This window comes from Sciurus vulgaris, assembly GCF_902686455.1.
Source record: "Sciurus vulgaris genome assembly, chromosome: 10".
Classification (NCBI taxonomy): domain Eukaryota; kingdom Metazoa; phylum Chordata; class Mammalia; order Rodentia; family Sciuridae; genus Sciurus; species Sciurus vulgaris.
Window position 1 is genome coordinate 3,117,107 of NC_136470.1, and position 17,161 is coordinate 3,134,267.

At 54.2% G+C, this 17,161-nt stretch overlaps 1 protein-coding gene and 1 long non-coding RNA gene across 2 annotated transcripts; both read left to right on the top strand.

Annotated features, from left to right (window-relative positions):
* The first annotated feature begins 232 nt into the window (after positions 1-232).
* RSPH1 (radial spoke head component 1) lies at positions 233-16,480 on the top strand. Its single transcript, XM_079155831.1, has 9 exons — positions 233-399; positions 2,501-2,614; positions 2,712-2,817; positions 6,592-6,682; positions 6,966-7,101; positions 9,314-9,385; positions 14,898-15,057; positions 15,830-15,964; positions 16,295-16,480. The coding sequence occupies exons 1-9, from the start codon at positions 346-348 to the stop codon at positions 16,345-16,347; spliced, it is 921 nt and encodes a 306-aa protein (XP_079011957.1). The 5' UTR covers positions 233-345; the 3' UTR covers positions 16,348-16,480.
* Positions 722-2,478, top strand: LOC306670845. Its single transcript, XR_013766512.1, has 3 exons — positions 722-838; positions 1,126-1,308; positions 1,900-2,478. It is a non-coding gene; the product is annotated as an uncharacterized lncRNA (long non-coding RNA).
* Positions 16,481-17,161: the final 681 nt, after the last annotated feature.

Genomic DNA, 17,161 nt, shown 5'->3' on the forward strand with positions numbered 1-17,161 from the left:
GCCCTCCGACCCACTCGCTTCCTCTTCCCGGGCGGCAATTGGCCGGAGCTCTGCTCGTTGCTAGGGCAGCGCCCCAGGGCTGCCGCGGCCCCTCCCCGCGCCGTCGGCCCCCGTCGGGCACCGCCCCCTCCCTCCTCACGGCGGCGATTGGCCGAGGCGCTCGGCGTTGCTAGGGTGGTGGCAAGGCCTGCCCCCGGCTCCTCCCCGCGCCTCTCGCCCCGCCCCTCCCCGGCCAGGGGCGGGCGGGGGGCCGCGTCTCCATGGCGACGGCGGACGCGCCAGGGAGGGTGGCTGGTACCTGCTTGCTAGCGGCGCCGCGGCGGGGATCCAGGCCGAGTCGAGGCCATGTCGGACCTGGGCTCGGAGGAGTTGGAGGAGGAGGGAGAGAACGATATCGGGGTGAGCGCGCCCGGCAGGAGGGGCTTCCGGGGTGCGGTGGCGGGCGGGCTCCGAGGTCGGGCGGGCGGCCCCAGCGTGGGCAGCAGCACCGCGCCGCGCCGCGGCCAGCGGCGGGACCGCGCGCCTCTCCCGGCGGCGCTGCGTCCTGGAAGCGGACGGCGAGAGGTGAAGCGCCGTGACGTCTGGCTTCCACCGCCCCCTCGCGCTCCCCACTCCCATCCGCCTCCCTTTAAAGGCGAAGATCTCCAGGCCAGGCTTTGGGATTTCCTTCTCCCGCGTTAACCAGCGTGGAGGCGTGTCCTTCGACGACCCGATCCTGAGCTTTGACCCCGCGGGGTAACGCGAGTGCAGGAAAGCTGCTTCCTGGCGGTCTCAGGGGCCGGGCTCAGAAGGGGGCTCCCGAGAGAGCCACCCTCCTGTGACCTCTGAACTGACCCAGGTCGCTGGGATTATTCCTTAATTTAGGCAGGCAGAGAGGCGGTGAGGCATAGGGGTCCACTGGTGTGCCTTGGGCTTGGGCTCTGTGTGGGCACGTTGTTCTTCCCTAAGCCAGGGGAAGGCCCCTCGCTGCGGCCAGGTTGGGAAGCTTGGCTGCTGTGTCTGTGCAGATACAGAGTTAAGAGTTCCAGAATCAACCGAGAAATCTAGCGTCTCTTCTGTAATGCCCTTGGTGCCTGCTCACACTTGCGATTTTTTTTTTTTTTTTTTTTTTTTTTTTTTTGATAGCTCTAGGCACCCATCTCCCAGCTTCTGCCCAACTTGCTGCTCAAAGCTAGCTCTTCTATCCCTGGAGCCGAGCCACCTGGCCAGTTTAAAGAACCAGAGTGCCTGGGATTCACATCTCCCACTAGCTAGTGCAGAAGGCAGAACCAACTGCAGTGTTACCTAGGCTCCAGAGACCTCTGTGCAGTGAGTGAGGCGATACTCTACCTGAAACTACTTCCTTGCTTAGCTGCTTCCTCTTTCTTATCTGTTCTCCCCACTCTGCCCTAGGTGTCTCCTATAAGAACACTTTTAAAAAGTAACTTATTCACGGTGTACTTCTGGGAAAATCCAACCTACAATTCCTGTCTAGAAAGCTCTCCAGTTTGTATCCTCAAATGGCCCTACTGATTTGTATTTGTAACCGTTTAGTGCCCATGATTTTGAAGTTTGGATTGTACTTGGGGTCACCTTAGAGGATTTCTCTCTTGTCGAGCCACTTAGCAACTCAGTGTTGGGTGTAGTAGGCCTCTTGGATGGGAGAAGGGGTCTTTTGTTTGTTTTGATTTAGGTGATCCCAAAACAAATCTGTAAGGTCACACATTTTTACCTTTTATTCTAGGCAAGAATTTCTGGGCTAAATAGTACCAGAAAAGGTCAAGAATCGCCCAGCTGCTTGTTTCTGAAGCCTTCATTGTAGTATATCTGTACTTGTAATACATCTAGACAGAGCCAATTCCATGATTTAAAAACGTTTATTTTTGAATTTTTAAGAAAATATTGCTGTTTATATTTAAGGTCTACAACATGGTGCTCTTGGCTTCCCAGGCTGCCATACTGCTTCCACCATTCATTATATGCGCCCCATACTCTGGTAGTAAGTGCTATGTAATGGTTATTTTACAAAGGATAGGAAAAATAGGGAAGTTGCAAGCTTGTGTTTGTTTGTTATTTATTTGTTTGTTTTTACTGAGATGGGGTCTTTGTGAGACCCAGCATCTTCCTGCCTCAGCGTCCTCAGTCGCTGGGACTATTGGCACATAACACCTTTTGTTTTTTGGTGCTGGAGATCAAATCCAGACCTGCCCCAGCTGCACATGCTGCTTCAAGCATATTCCCATCAAGAGCATGGTAGACTAGCATTCCGCACTCACGGCTGATTGGCATAATACATGGCAAGCTCAGGTGGTGGGGGAATGAGGCTCCCATATGGACAGATGCACTAGCTGTGTGACCTTGGACCAGGGCTGCTTGGACACCTGCCTCACCTGTATGATCGAGCCACTGAATATATGCTGAGGTTTGGGAGGATTCAGTGGTACAGAACTTACAAACTGCGTGGACTATAGTCAGCACTTAATGAACGTTGGCCATAATTATCTTGATTTCTTTTACCCAGGAATATGAAGGGGATCGAAATGAGGCAGGTGAGCGGCATGGACACGGGAAAGCCAGACTGCCCAATGGTGACACCTACGAGGGGAGCTATGAGTTCGGTAAAAGACACGGCCAGGTCAGAGTCAGCGACTTGGGCGGATGGTTTTCCCTGCTGAATGTCAGTGGGCATGAAATTCAGGACTGACATCAATTATATGATCGATATATTGCAGGGAACCTACAAATTTAAAAACGGTGCCCGATACGTGGGAGAATATGTTAGAAACAAGAAGCACGGCCAAGGCACGTTCATATATCCCGATGGGTCCAGATACGAAGGTGAGCGTTACCACAGTCACACTCCGGTTGGCAGGGGTTCTGAGTTTTCCTTGCTGTTTCTGTCTTGAACGCGTCTGTGGATACTGTGGTGTGCAAGGAAGTGTGCAGATCTTCAGAGTATCAGTCAGCAAACCCCAGCAGCGTTCTTATTCTCACAGCGTTGGCACGGAAGTCAGACAGCTTGCAACTAACCAGCTAACTAACTAATGAATCTACAGGGGAAAGTTGCCTCTCCCTTTGCTGGCACACCCCTCCTGAGGCCTGGGGACTGGGAGCAGATGGAAGGGGACTGCCGCTGAGCACAGGCCTCAGTGTCACCTGGCTCCATGGCTCCAGGTGCTCTGTAGCAACTGTCCCCCTGAAGTCTTTGCTGTGTTCCATTCCTGACTGATTCCTCTTCTGAGGGACACATGGGTTCTTCAGCCCCGCGGTTCCTTCAGCGAGGGGCCGTCTGGGAGGCTTTCTGCCTTGTTGAGTGCGTTTCCTGCTGCTGGGATTCCTCGCCTGCTGACGTTGTGTCATGGACGACTGTGCCACCTTGTTCTGGGCGCCCCATTGCTGCCTTCTGCACGCCATGCTCTGGGATGACTGGCCTGCAGCAGAAGGATAAGATTGGCACCAGGCCTGTGGAGCCAGCCTGGTTCCTGGGAAGAGCCCAGCGACTGCTGACAAGGACTGTGGTGTGACATGGTGACAGCATCAGTTCTTAATAGGTGGTGTGTCCTTCAAGTGGAGGTTATGCTCCTGTGCGAGTAGCTTTTTGTCACTGTGACAAAGGCCCGAGGTAATCATTGTAAGAGGAGGAAAACTTTATTTTGGCTCATGGGTTTAGTCCATGGTCAGGTGGACACGTTGTTTTTGGGTCTGTGGTCAGGCAGCGAATCATGGTGGAGTGATTGGTGAACCAAACCTCTCACTTCATGGCAGCCAGGAAGTGGAGAGAGACTGGAGGGCACTGGGTTCCAGTATCCCCCAAGGCATGCCCCTGGTGACCTGACCTCCCTCCACCAGGCCCGACTCTTAAAGGTCCTGCCACCTCCCAACAGTGCCACAGGCGAGGGGACACCTATCCAAACCATAGCGTCCTCTTCCTAGATGAGGCAAGGAGAAGTGGTGACCAAGGGCAAGGAATCAGAAAGGGGCTGCCATCTGATTCTGAGGCCACGCCCGTGAGTGCATGCCAGCCCGTTGGAGATGGGGCTTGTGTTGTGTTCTTTCCCACACCTTGGAAGCACCATCGGCTTTTAAAATGAACAATTTAGGGCTTAATTTAATTCTTCCCAATTCCTATGATCCCAATCTCACTGTTGTCTCTTGATTTTAGTGTGACTGCTGAGACAGTTCAAACAACACAGGCGGTAAATAGAAAGATACTCAGAATAAGGCTTTGCAGGAACGTTTAATATGGAGGGAGCTAACTGAAGAAGAACTCAGGAGACTTGGTTCACTAAGCGTGTGGGCTTCCACATCAAGCCGTTCTCCAGCTCTGCAGACGGATGGCTCCCCAGGGTTCATTCGGTGCTCGCACTGACTGCCCAGAGTTAGTGACAACCCCACAGTCCCACAGATGCCAGGTGACTCACACTTCTCTCCAATTTAATGGCTAATCAGGGCCTCTCATGCCCCTTCCTCATATTTGATGATTTGTTTTAATGGCTCACAGAATTCATGGAAAAGTTTTACTTACTGTTACTGGTTTATTATAAAGGTGATTCCAAAGGAGACAGATAAATAGTCAGATGAAGAGGTACCCAGGGTGAGCTCTGAAAGGGTCCAGGTAGTCTCATAACCTAAAAGACACAAGGTGAGGTCGAGGTCATGTCCAGAAATTTCTTCTCCCACTAAAGCTTAAATAAGTGTCTTATTTCACGAAGGCAGTAATGGAATCTGAAGACAGAAGCTCTGACATTGTTATCTCAGTAAGTCAATCATCTTCCAGTCACAGAGTCCAAGGTCTGACTGAATTATTCATGCAGTGTATTTGGGTTCACTGCCATCATAATGCAGGGCAGTGTGCTCAGCCTCAGGACCATGTGGCATAAGGCCCAGTACTGGCCTCCCGGCTGCTCAGACAAGTCTGGGGGGAGCTGAGGAGGGAGTAGAAAGTTCCAGAGCTGTGGGAGATGAGCTGGGAGGTGTTCCTGGGCTGCAGGTGCAGGTACCTAACATGTTGCGTAGTGAATTTCTGAAATGGTCGACCCTCTGCCTCTCCTGCTCCCATTTTGCCCCATCTCACGTCGCCCCGTCTCACATTACATCTGGGAACCAGTCCTCATGCTCAGTTGCTAGCCTTGGCCACGCCTTCTCTTTGGGAAGGTTTGGTAAGCCCTGCTTTCCCGAGCTGTCCTGCGGGCAGCGGGACTCTCTCTGCTGCCTCGCGCCCTCTGTAGCTGGCCGGCAGTGGGCTCTTACCTCGGAGTGGGTCTGCATCCAGTGTGCGCGTCAGCCGGGAGCTTGTCTGAGTTTGGGGTCCTCCCTAAGATAAAGGAAGTAAAGTTGGTACTAAAGTGAATTTCCATTGCTAATGAGAAATCAGATAAGTTAAAAATTTAAAAATTTCACAACACAGAGTCCACGCTGGTAACTGAGGTTTTTAATATTTCTTTTATATGCTGGGAATTGAACCCAGGGCTATAAGTCAGTAATTTTTATAAATCAGTGTCTGACACACTTCTAGACTAACTTTTTCCTGCCATGGTTTAGCTAATACTTTCTGAATGCCTCTGCATAAGAAAAAAACATTTTTGTAATATTTTCTTTACAGATAATAGAAGGCCAATTTTTCCTTTTCTCACGGATGAACATGTTTATCAAAGTTGGCTTTTGATTATTTTTAGTCTAGGGGGACTCTGTTCAGCTTAATGATTTGTTATTGGTAATATGTCCATTTTCCTTTTTCTTTTTCTACAGTGCTGGGGACTGAACCCAGACCCTGGTACATGCTAGGCTCATGCCCACACCCAGCAGCCCCACCCCCGTAAAACGTGCGCTTCAGAGCTGACTGTCTACCCGACGTCTGCAGGGCTTGCACATGGGAGCTACAGGGTGCAGCCTTCCCGGTTTTCCAACTCAGAGGCTTTAGCTGGCCCTGGTTTGCTCTAGTCCTCACCGTAGGGCTGTGTTGTGAGTCTGTGATGTCGCTGTCAATTTCAGTATTTCCCGTCCAGTCTACAGGCAACTAGTATGACCAGTATGGAGGTCAGTGGGCAAGGCCAGCAGGCCAGGGCAGGGAACTCAGAGGCTCTGCTGGCACAGGTGCAGAGTCAGCATGCAGGTGGGCAGTGGTGGGTGAGGGGCTGGAAGGGAGTGTGGCGTCAGGTGGCTATGCAGGTGAAGGAGGGAGGTGCTGCCGAGGACGGAGGCCAGCCCAGGCTCAGACTTGCTGCTGGATCACCAGGTGCAGGGAAGTGGAGCGTGGCATCAGGACCTCTGGCAATAGGTCACACAGCTTGGACGAATCCTCACCATGTCCCTGCCTGTCAGGGCTCGCGGTGACTGTGACCCAAGGGCAAGCACCTCAGCAGACCTGGGCCCGTGAACCCCATCCGCCCTCTCTTAGCCGCTCTCCAAAATGCTCAGCCACTCCAGTCCCGTGGTGCAGGCGGAGTGGGCTCTGTAGGAAGTCAGAGAGGAAGGACCCAGCGACCTTGTCCACTGTGGTTAAAATCTCTCTTCTGTTGAATTTCCGGAGTGCTTTGCTGGGGGCCTTGGAAGGGGTCCAGGGCACCATCCCCTGCTTCTCACCTGGGCCTGCTTTTGTGTGGTCCCTTACAGGGGAGTGGGCAGATGACCAGAGGCATGGCCATGGCGTGTACTACTACGTTAATAACGACACCTACACCGGGGATTGGTTCGCTCACCAAAGGTTGGTCTACCTTCAGCCTTGCAGGCTTATTTCTGGAGTAAGAACGTGATGACAGACATGTTTAGGTTGCTAGTGCTTGTTAGCGAACAAAGTCTTGACCAATGTCCACTTACCAAGCGTGTATCTCACTGCCCTCTGAGTGTGTCGGGGACAGAGCCCAGAGCATCCTGACTGGACCACCCAATCTGGTCTCCGCCTAGGCCACCCTCCGTTCCATCATCAGCCCTGAACATGGAAGGGCTTTCACACTGTGAAACCATGCTGTGTGCCCTTTTCTTGACAGGCACGGGCAAGGCACCTACTTCTATGCAGAGACGGGAAGTAAGTACGTTGGTACCTGGGTGAATGGACAGCAGGAGGGTGCAGCCGAGCTCATTCACCTGAACCACAGGTACCAGGGCAAGTTTATGAACAAAAACGTAAGTCTGTGAGAAGGGCCTTTGATGATGAAATGTCCAGTCCCCCTCTACTCTAGCCGTGCACGTGGGATGAAACGGACAATACTGAAAACAGCTCTCCTGTCCCTCCAGAGTGGACAGCAGTGTCTCAGCTCCCTGATGCCCAGAGGCCAGGGAGTGGGTGGAGAGGGGAGCTTGGCATGCTTCTCTGCCTCAGTTGCTGTCCCTGCCGTCCTCCAGCAGAGCCCTGTGTGTCTTTTTGACATGACATCTTACCCTCTGTTTCTGTGTGTCCCTGCTCCCTTGTAAGTCAGACATCAAATATTTATTTCCTGTGGTTCAGCCTGAGAATGTTTTGGCTCTGTCTCCCTGCGAGAGGCAGTCCTGGAGTCCTGGGGAGGAAGACCCCCAAACTTCCTTCTCTTGACGCAGGCCGGCCTGTCACCCGGGGTGAGGGAAGGAATTGCAGGCTGGTCAGAGCACCTGCCCCGGGTCTGGAGGCCCCACGTTTGGCTGTTCCTGCGGGGAGAATGCTGGCCCTGCCTCCCCTCTTGTACAGAGTGCTCGTGGGGTACAAAGAAACCCAGAGTCATTTAGAACTCACCACTTGCGCGTCAGATTCCCAGAGGAGAGCATTTGCTGAGCAAATGGATGGAGCTGGGGGTTGACGGGGGGATCTTTTAACTAACTTAGTGAGTCCCCTTCAGCTCTGAAGGCCTGCTCTTCATTTACGTGCTCTGAGCATTAGTTTGGAAGAATCAGTAAGCAAGACTAGACCGATCTGAAGAATCCGAGTGAAAATGCAGGCTTCGCTCCTCCAGCTAGGAAGACGGCATTTGGGGGCTTCAGGAGCGAGGGCAGAGTCAAGGCCACGACCAGTTCCAGCTGGCTGGCCGGAAGGCCCCTCTGGTCTTACCTTTACAAGGGAGGTGACTCTGGAGTGGCCCCACTGCCCTTGTCTCTGTCTGTAAAGCCACTTCCTCTGCTCAACTCATCTGCGTATGCTTCTGTTTTATAGACAGAGGCGTCGCAAGCTTCTAGAATCGCAAGTAAGATATTTAAACTGACCGATTGTCCCGTCTTGCCTCAGCGCTTAGGTAGGTCAGGTGACGGAGGTGCTGAGCTTGTCAATCACAAGAGGTGCTGCCGACCGCCCAGGGCGGAGCCGTTTGGTGTCTCCAGCAGGCAGCTTGGCCCGCACCTTCTCACCAACGTTGGCCATCGTTAGCCTGGAACTTTTTGTTTTTTCAAATCTGACAAGTACAGATGTCACCCTGTGGCTTTGTGCATCTCCCTGGTCACTAGTGAAGCACTTTCATGTCCTTGCTGATGAGCTGTATCAACAGGTGACCAGGGTAGGGACACACAGGGGCACAGAGCAGACCAGCGAGCCTGAGGCAGGTGTCCCAGACACCTCAGTCGAGGGCTTGATATAGACGTCATTTCAGATTAATGAGGAATTGAGCGGGTGGAGTCGGGAAGTGGCCTGGAACAACTGGGTAACCATTTGGGAAAGAAGGAGTTCAGAGTTTGTCCCTCAGCATACAGAAGTAGATACTTTCCAGAAGGAATAAAAATTTAGATATAACCAAGAAAATCAGATATGGAAAAAATAGGTGAATATTTATTAACTTTGAAATGAGGAAAGAAGACGTAATAATTAGATCCATAAAGAAAAAATCCAGTAGACTTAGCTTCATAAGAATAATCCTTTTAAAATGAGAAGAGAGTGTAAAGAAAATTTAAGAGATGAGGTACCTGTGCACCCTGGCACACGGCTGGTGTCTCAGTGGTCACTGAGTGAAGTGGATTCCAGTCCGCAGGTGAAGGAAAGTCAGGCTGATGGGCAGCCTGTGGCGGGAGGTCTGGAAGGGGAGGCAGGAGCTCAGGCCTGTTTCCAGACCACAGGTGGAGTCCGCATGCGCGGTGCCAGCAGTGTTTTAAAAGATCCTGTCTATAGAAATGAGGTCACAGAGAAGGTGTGGGAACGCGGGTAGCGGTTCTCTCTGTGCGTTTGTGGTAGATGGTAACTAGGTCACTTTTATGTAGTGGTAAAGTGTGGTTGAAGTTTACACAATCAATGAGACAGGACCCACGCCTGGCAATTCTGTTGCCCCTGGTTCCTGCCACAGCCTTCAACCTGTTGGACTGACCGGGCTGTGGTTTGGGGTGGGCTCCATGCTGGGTGTCCTGCCTCAAGAGTGACGTGCTTTGGGGTTCTCTTTGCTCGTAGCCTGTCGGCCCTGGAAAGTACGTGTTTGACATTGGCTGCGAACAGCATGGCGAGTACCGCCTGACAGACACGGTGAGTCGGAGTGGAGGCTGAGCGGCCGTGGCGTGGATCCTGCCAGGCCAGGGTGATCTGCTGAGGCCTGTGCCTGCTCATCCTGGTCTGCGTGAGCGTGCGTGGGACTCCGTTGCTAGAAGTAATCAGTGTCATTTCACAGTTACTGCCGAAGTCCAGGCCTGGGCTTTGTGATGAGTTAGTCTGTGCTGGGGAGTTCTGGACTGTGTCAGGTCCCAGAAGTGACAACCAGAATCGGTGACTGGAGCCACCACAACTTGTCCAGTGTTTGTTCAAGTGTGGGCTGGGCACCTTGTATCTTTTAAAGCCTGGCTGGTAAATCATTTTCTTCTTTCCTTTCCAGTATTTAGCACTAATATTAAAACTAAATTGATGTTCCCTGGTGAACATTAAAATCAGCCAGGCAGTATCATCATCGTGTGGCATCCAGGTAGGCACGTGTCGTGGGGTGGCTGTTTCATCCCTGTCGTTCCTGATGTCTGAGCAGTGCCTGTGCCTGATGGGCAACTTAGTCGAATTCCTGACCTTGGTGCTGGTTTTGAGCCTTGGACTGACTTATTTACTGCTATCATTCTCCCTGTGAGTAGTTTTGAGTTTTTTGAGAGACTGAGCCCGGCGGAGAGTGCTGCATTGTGTTTTTTTCTTCTTGGTCTCTGAGGTTCCTACATAGCCTCTCCTAATGACCTAAAAATAGATCACAAGCAGACTCTCCCATATCCACATATTTTTTTCCTGAAGAAAGCTGGAGAGCTGAACGTTGGTGTCAATCACACATCAGTGCAGTGGTGCCCCCACCCGAGGGGCTACCACCCATGTCCCCAGCGGGTGCCTGGATCCACGGATGGTGTGGAGCTTGCGTGGACTAAGCTTTTTCCTGGATGTACATGGCGACCATGAATTTTATTTATAAAGTAAGCAGAGCAAGAAGTGAGCATGGCCAGAAGTGAGATTGGGAAGCATGATGGGAGTCTGTGTAAAGTCGCGTGAAAGCCGTCGCCGGTCTCTAACGTGTGGCACCTGGTGGTGCTGTGCCTCTCAGTGACCCCAATGTGGTATTTTTTTTTTCTTTCCTTATTAAGTTGAGAACTTTCACCTTTTGACTTAAAGGAAGCACATTGCAGCTTTTCTTAAACCTATCCAAATTGCCAGCATTGCTATGTGTGTGATTTGGGGCCACTTTTAAGTAAAATAAAGGCCACTTGAACATCAGCGCTGTGAGGCCATGCAGTCGATCTGATCACCCAGACAGCTGCCAAGTGAGGGTGGGTGGGCAGCATACGCAGTGTGGGTACCAGGGCGAAGGAACGATTCGTGTGGGGCGGGCAGGGTGGGGCTGCACAAGATCCCACCGCACTACTCAGAACATGTTCGGTTTAGAACTTACTGGTTGCTTGTTTCTTGAACCTTCCGCATGATGCTTTCAGACCGTGGTTGACGGTGGGCCACTAAATCTGAAAAGTGGAACCTGGGGTGAGGAGGCTCCTGCTCCCTCTGGGCCTCAGCAGCCCCTCCTACCCCTGCGCTGCCCCTGGGATGCTCCACCCAACTCTCCACCACCGCAGGTGCCGCGAGGTGCGGTAGGCCACCCTGGCCATTGGGCGGCTCTGGGTGGTGCTGCTCAGTCCGCTCCCTGCCATCTCTGTGTGGAATGTGCTGCATCTACCTTCTGCTGGCCCAGCTTGAATCCTGACTGAACTCAGCCCCGTTTTTGTGTTTAGCGTCCCCAGATGATTTTCAAACCCAACTTTCTCGTTTTTCTCCTTAAACTCTCTCAGATTCTAACACTGAAGGGGTCTTTGCCCCTTAGCCTGCCATGTTGAGTGGATGCTCTGACCCTCCCAGCTGTCTCCCCGCCGTGGCCAGGGCCTGTGTGGCCCCGAGAGCACCTGCCATTGGCCTGTCTCCTCTCCTGGGATGCTGCACTCTCCCTGGACTTGGGTACTCTCTTTCCCAAAACAGCCTGTCACAGAGTCTACAGAGTCCATGTCCACCTCCTTTCTGTGATCAGAATCTTCTGTGAGTTCACGCTGACCATCCTCTTAGCTACGTGATCTGCTGCTTTGTTTTATATCCCCTCTGCTGCAGCTAAGAGGAGCCACCTGCCAGGGTCAGGTCCTGGCTCACCAGAAACAGGCCCGGGTGCTGGCTCTGTACCACCCTGAGCACTATCTCTTCAGGGAGCCCCGGGGCTTCACTCCGAGTTTAAAGCCATCTGCACCTGGGGAAGCAGAGGGGAGTCCGATGGGTCGTCCTTCTGTGTGCTTCTCCAGCAAGCTGCAGTTGCGATTGTGAACGTAGCTGTCTATGCCAGTCGGGAAGCAGCCCGCTTCATTGTTCAACACGACAGTGATGCACTTGGTACGCTTGCTGATCTCTCCAGGGCTTGGACAACTCCCACCTGCCCCGCTGAGAACCTGGTTGTGAGTCGAGCATATTGCCACCACTGGTACGCAGTCAGCCTTTGGTCTTCCTGGTGGTTTGGCAGTCAAGCCACCAGGCACAGTGGGAGGAACAGCCCACGTCATGGGCACTCTGCAGGTCCGACCTTCCTGGCACAAGTTTTCAGAAGCCGGCATTTCAGAGTGACGAGGGAAACTGTCAAGCATGCTGAAGCGGGCCTTGAAGGAAGCTCCGGGTCCCGTGCTCTTCCAGAGGGCTGGGACGCAGTGCTCACTGCCCGAGGCCTCCGTCTGAAACAGTCTGCGAAGCCACTGTGCCCCGGGTGCCCAGGACTGCCACGCAGAAAGCCCTGCTGCCCTCCTCCCCCAGTGAGGGGCGTGTCCCCTGCATAGGGGCTGGTAGGTCTGCTGTCCATAGGCCAAAGCTGCCCGCCTCCTGCCCTTTTAAAATGAAATCATGGATGTAGCCAGGCACAGCGGTGCGTGCCTGTAACCTCGATGACTGGGGAGGATGAGACCGGAGGATCGCGAGTGTGCGGTCAGCCTCTGCCCTGAGCAACTTAGGAAGACTTTGTCTTACAATAACATTAAAAAGGGAGCAGGGGCTGTAGTTGAGGGGTATAGCTCCCTGGGGTCAATTTCTGATACTAAAATAAAATAAACTAAAAATCGTGGATGTAATGTACATAATAGATTCGTATGACAAAACATGCTGGCGTTTGAACCCGCGGCCTGGGTGCTGCAGGCAAAGGCTCTCCCGCTGAGCTGTGCCCAGCGCATCAGGCTTTTGAGATGGCGGTCACCGTGTTGTGCAGCTGGCCTCCCACTCCTGGCCCACGTGAACCTTCTGCCTCAGCCTGCCAGGCGGCTGGGCTACACCTGCCTGAGTCTAGTGCTTTAAAGTGCACAGTGTGGTGGCACTAAGCGTGGCTTCCCCAGTGCGTGCTCCTGGGCCTTGTCTGTCACCCGGGGAAAACCGCCTGCTGGCACCTGCTGCTCCCCTGAGCCTGCTTTCTGTCCTGGAGGTGCTCTTTCTAGACCCTGTGTACAAGTGGACTCACGCAGTCTTGGTCCTTTTGTGACTCGCTTATTCACCCCATGAAGAACTGTGTGGGGTCAGTCAGGTTGTGGCAGGTGCCCGGGTCTCCTTCCGTTTTGTGACAGTGATGTCACCTTGTCGGACGGGCTCGTCCATTCTTGTGTTGATGGTGGTTGGCAGCTTTTGCCTGTGGGCTGTTGTTGGAGGGTGCTGCTGCGAGCAGGGTGTGCCAGTCCCTGACTGAGTCCCTTTTCTGGTCTTGAGGGTGTCACCTAGGGCAGGATGAGCCATTGCTGCCGTCACCATGTGGCCACCCAGGCCTAAGACGCCCATCTGCGTCACCCAGCCCATCTGCGTCCATCCGCGTCATTAGATGGGTTTAGCAGATTGGGAACTGCAGTTGGAAAACAAAATTCAGCAGAATACAAAACCTCAAGTGAATTTTGGTGGTGGAGTCCAGTGCACGACTTGTGCCTGGTTTCCATGTGCTCTGTGGCTGCGGCCCCTAGAGTCTCCTCTGTGGCCCTCATGTGGGGAAAGTGACATGCTTTTAAGTTTTGATCTTTTTTATTATTAACTACTTTACATACACGCACACACACACACACTCTAACAAAATTTCTGTGTTTAGCAGTCCTTTGTAAATATCCAACTTCCTTCCTTCTTTCTCTCTCTCTCTCTCTCTCTCTCTCTCTCTCTCTCTCTCGCTTGAAATATCATGCCTTGCACCAGGTTCCTGAGTGTATTAGTTTGCCAGGGCTGCTTTAACAAAATACCACAAACTGGCCGACTTAAACAACAGACATCTGTTCTCTCTTGGGGGAGGGGACGCAGGAAATAATGCAGCCCCTAACCCTGAGGAGCAGAGTCTGGGTTGTGTGTGCACGTTTTATTGGTGCCCTGGGGTCAGTGCTGGGAGAGGGGGTGAGGGACGCAGCATTGGGCAGAGCGGAAATGGAGTCCTCTCCAGCCCTTCTGGGGCACTCGGAAGCTGGGACAGTCCCTGGATGTTTCCTGCAAGGAGCAGGCAGCAGGCATGTGCCGCTGTGGACAGTGGCAAGGGCCATGGAGTCTGCAGCACTCCGGTGAAGGCTGTCCCTTGGGAGCATCAGTCATGGGGAGCCGTTGCCAGCTGTGGCCTCCCGGCTGCTGGTTGAAATAGTGCTGGCGCGGAGGGCGGCTGCCCCTGGGGGAGGTCCCAGAGTAGGACCCTGGGCCAGCAGTGCCGGGGTCAGGCGAATCTGTCAGAAGGGCACCCAGAGGATGCCACCCGACTCCGGCATTGGAGATCCTGCAGGGGGACCCACAGTCTGGGGTTTAGGGAGCCCAGAGGCAGGTTGGGTTTGAGCACCGCCGTCCTGGAGCCCTGGCGTCCCCTTCCTGGTGACGGCACTCAGACGCTCTGACTCCAAGTGAAGTGACTATTTCTGACGACTAAGGAGGCAACAGGCAGATGAGAGCGGCTCTTTCCGCAGTGTCACCATCTGTGCGACAGCGACTGCCATGCTCTTAGGGCGGGTGCTCGGTGTTCCGGAAGTGTAAGTGTGGTACTTACAGAACTGAGTCGTCGACAAGCGTGTTTGTCAAAACCGTCACATGTGGGCTGCCCACAATCGTTGGAATCAATGCTGTCACCAGACGTCCCAGGTTTAGAATGCTCATCTCTCGTTTTGCTTTCAAGAGATGCCATTTCCCGAAACTGTCCGCATGAGAACCTCCGTGTCCAGTCCCGTCCTCGTCCCTCTCCGGCCTCGTCTTGTGCTGATGCTCCTTCTGTGGTTCATGTGGACAAACTCAGAGCTGCGCTGCGTGGGCTTGGGGCGGTCTGGCCGCCTGGGCTGCCCCAGCTTCTGCAGATAGCCGGGCTGCGCATGGGCCTGTCAGGAGCGCCACCTCCCTCGGGTCTTTCAGGATCTAGGTCCTGCTGGGGACGGCTGGTGCCAGGACCCATCACTGAAGAGTGCCACAAAAAGGGTCCAACAGTTCGAAACCTGTCCTTCCTTTCTTTGCTTTTAATATTTCAAACCAAGGCTGTGCAAGTGTTGGTGATCTTACATTTTTGTACTTGAAATAGGAAAGAGGAGAAGAGGAAGAGGAGGAGGAAACATTAGCAACTATTGTCCCAAAGTGGAAAGCTGCCAGAATCACAGGCTTGGCCCTGTGGACACCAACCCTTGCTGAGGAGCAGCCCCCGGCTGAGGGGCCGGGCCACGAAGAGGTGGCAGGAACCGAAGGTGCGCAGCGCCCCAGACCGCGGGAGCCGTGCGTCCCGTTCTCCTGTGTGGGTGGGCATGGCCTGCGGGCCAGTGAGGTGTGCAGGATATTGTCAGGGTGAGTGCTTGGGACCGGCTACCAGGGGACGGAGGAGCGTAGTGTCCTGCGGAACAAACAAGCCTCGGCCACCTGAGTGGTTCCTGCGATCCAGAGCGTCTGGGTCAGTGCTGGCGTGTCTGTGTGGCCTGGGTGGCCGATGGCTGCGCAGCACGTTCCCCATCCCACAGTGGCTCCCTGGGAGTTGTTCACATGCCACAGAAAGTGGAGGGGCTAGCTGGGTAGTTCCTCCATCGCGAGGGTTGACGGCCAGCTTGGGTTAGGGAGCGGTCGGGTTCATACGCGGTGAGCTGATGAGACCACCTCGGGCGAGGCTGGCTCGTGCAGCGCCCTCTCCCGCCGGGATTCATGTCCATCTCTACCGAACTGACGTACAACCGGCTCTGACCCTGGAGGCACAGAGGGTTCTCCTTCTCAACATTCACATCCAGATCCTCAGGAATGGGAGTTGTCAGACCAAGGACACCTCTTCCCAAGGCATCCGCTGCAGTGGCCTGGGCAGGCTGTGTTGGCCAGGCCCAGGCCCAGGCTGGGTGACTGAGTCCGGGGGATCCCTGAAGGAAGAGTGAGGTGCAACTGTCAGGAGGCGGGAGGGCCGACGGGCCAGGGAGCTGCTGGATGCTGGACACTTTTCTTACCCGCTGTCCTCACCCTCTGGCTCTTGCTTTGTCTCAGGCCGGGGAGAATCGGAGGAGGAAGCCCAGGATGTGCCTGAGGGCTATGAGGGCGAGATGGAGATGTTGAGACCTCTAGACGAAGACCCAGATGCCTTCAGGGAGGAGGGCCAGTACAGCTACGACCTGGACCAGGGTGAGGACACACGCCTGCCGAGTGAGGCGCATGAGCATGCGGCCAGAACCCACACGCAGGCAGAGCGTGGGCTCCCCTTCCTCCCGCCATGCTGTCCTCGGCCAGGCCCAGGGACCCGGAGAGACCTGCAGAAGGCCCACTGTGAGCTCAGGGGACCATCTCCAGATGCTGCTCCTACTTCCTCCTGATCCCAGCAGGGCTGCCCATGAGGCCGCGCTCACTCCTGCTCTCCCCTCAGGGCAGCCGGGCTCAGGCCCCTTGGAGATGTGGATGTGGCTTTATTGTATCAGGTGTTTTTTGCCAGATACTCATGTTTCTTTTTCTTCTCAGGAAATGTGAGCTTTGATGAAGAAGAAGGCAGACAATCAGATCTGCAGGACTGAGAAGCCACAGGGGAAGGGTGCAGCAGACGGCCGGGTCCCTGGGCCAGTTAACGCCCATCAGTTCTTGATCTTCCTTACTTAGTTGTTAAGTTGGTTTGAAATTCAAATAAATCTGTTATCTTTTGTTTCTGAAGTAGCCTCTGCTGTGAGTTCTTTAAGTTTTCCTCCAGTTTGCCCGCGTGGTGCCACCAGCTGTCCCCACGTGAACACGAACATGCGCGTGATAGATCAGCGTGGCGTGGGTTCTGACCGTCGCACCATTGTCTTTGCTGCCTTCTCCGTCCTCAGGCCTCCCTAGGCCCTGAGACGCAGCAATGTTGGAACAAGGCCAGCAAATGACCTCGCACTATCCTCCTGGGGTTCAAGTGAAAGGAAGACTAGCACTTTATGGCAAGCCGGAGATGATGAAGCCTGGTGAGGGAGACCTGGCCAGCGCCATCAGGTCCCGAGCTGGCTCGCCGCCAGCATGAGCCAGGTTGTGATGCAGGCGAGGACGCGAGCACTGAGAAGCCACCCCGGCTCCTTGCTCCCCCGGAGGGCCGGCTGCCCGCGTAGGCGACGGTACCAGACGTTCCTGTTCCTTGTTCCTCCTCTTGGGCAGAAGCCCAGTTCAGGGCCAGGCCCCAGCTCTCTCCGTTCTCTGAAGATGCAGGTGAGTACGCTGAGGTCGGGTTGGCCCTGCAGGCTGCCCAGAGGCTGAGGAAGGACGTGGGCTGCGCAGTGTCCCCACACAGGGGAGGCAACGTGCTGTTCAGGAGATCAGCTGAGCCAGGTGGCGAGGTGGCCGCACTGAACAACGGTTCTCATGTGGACA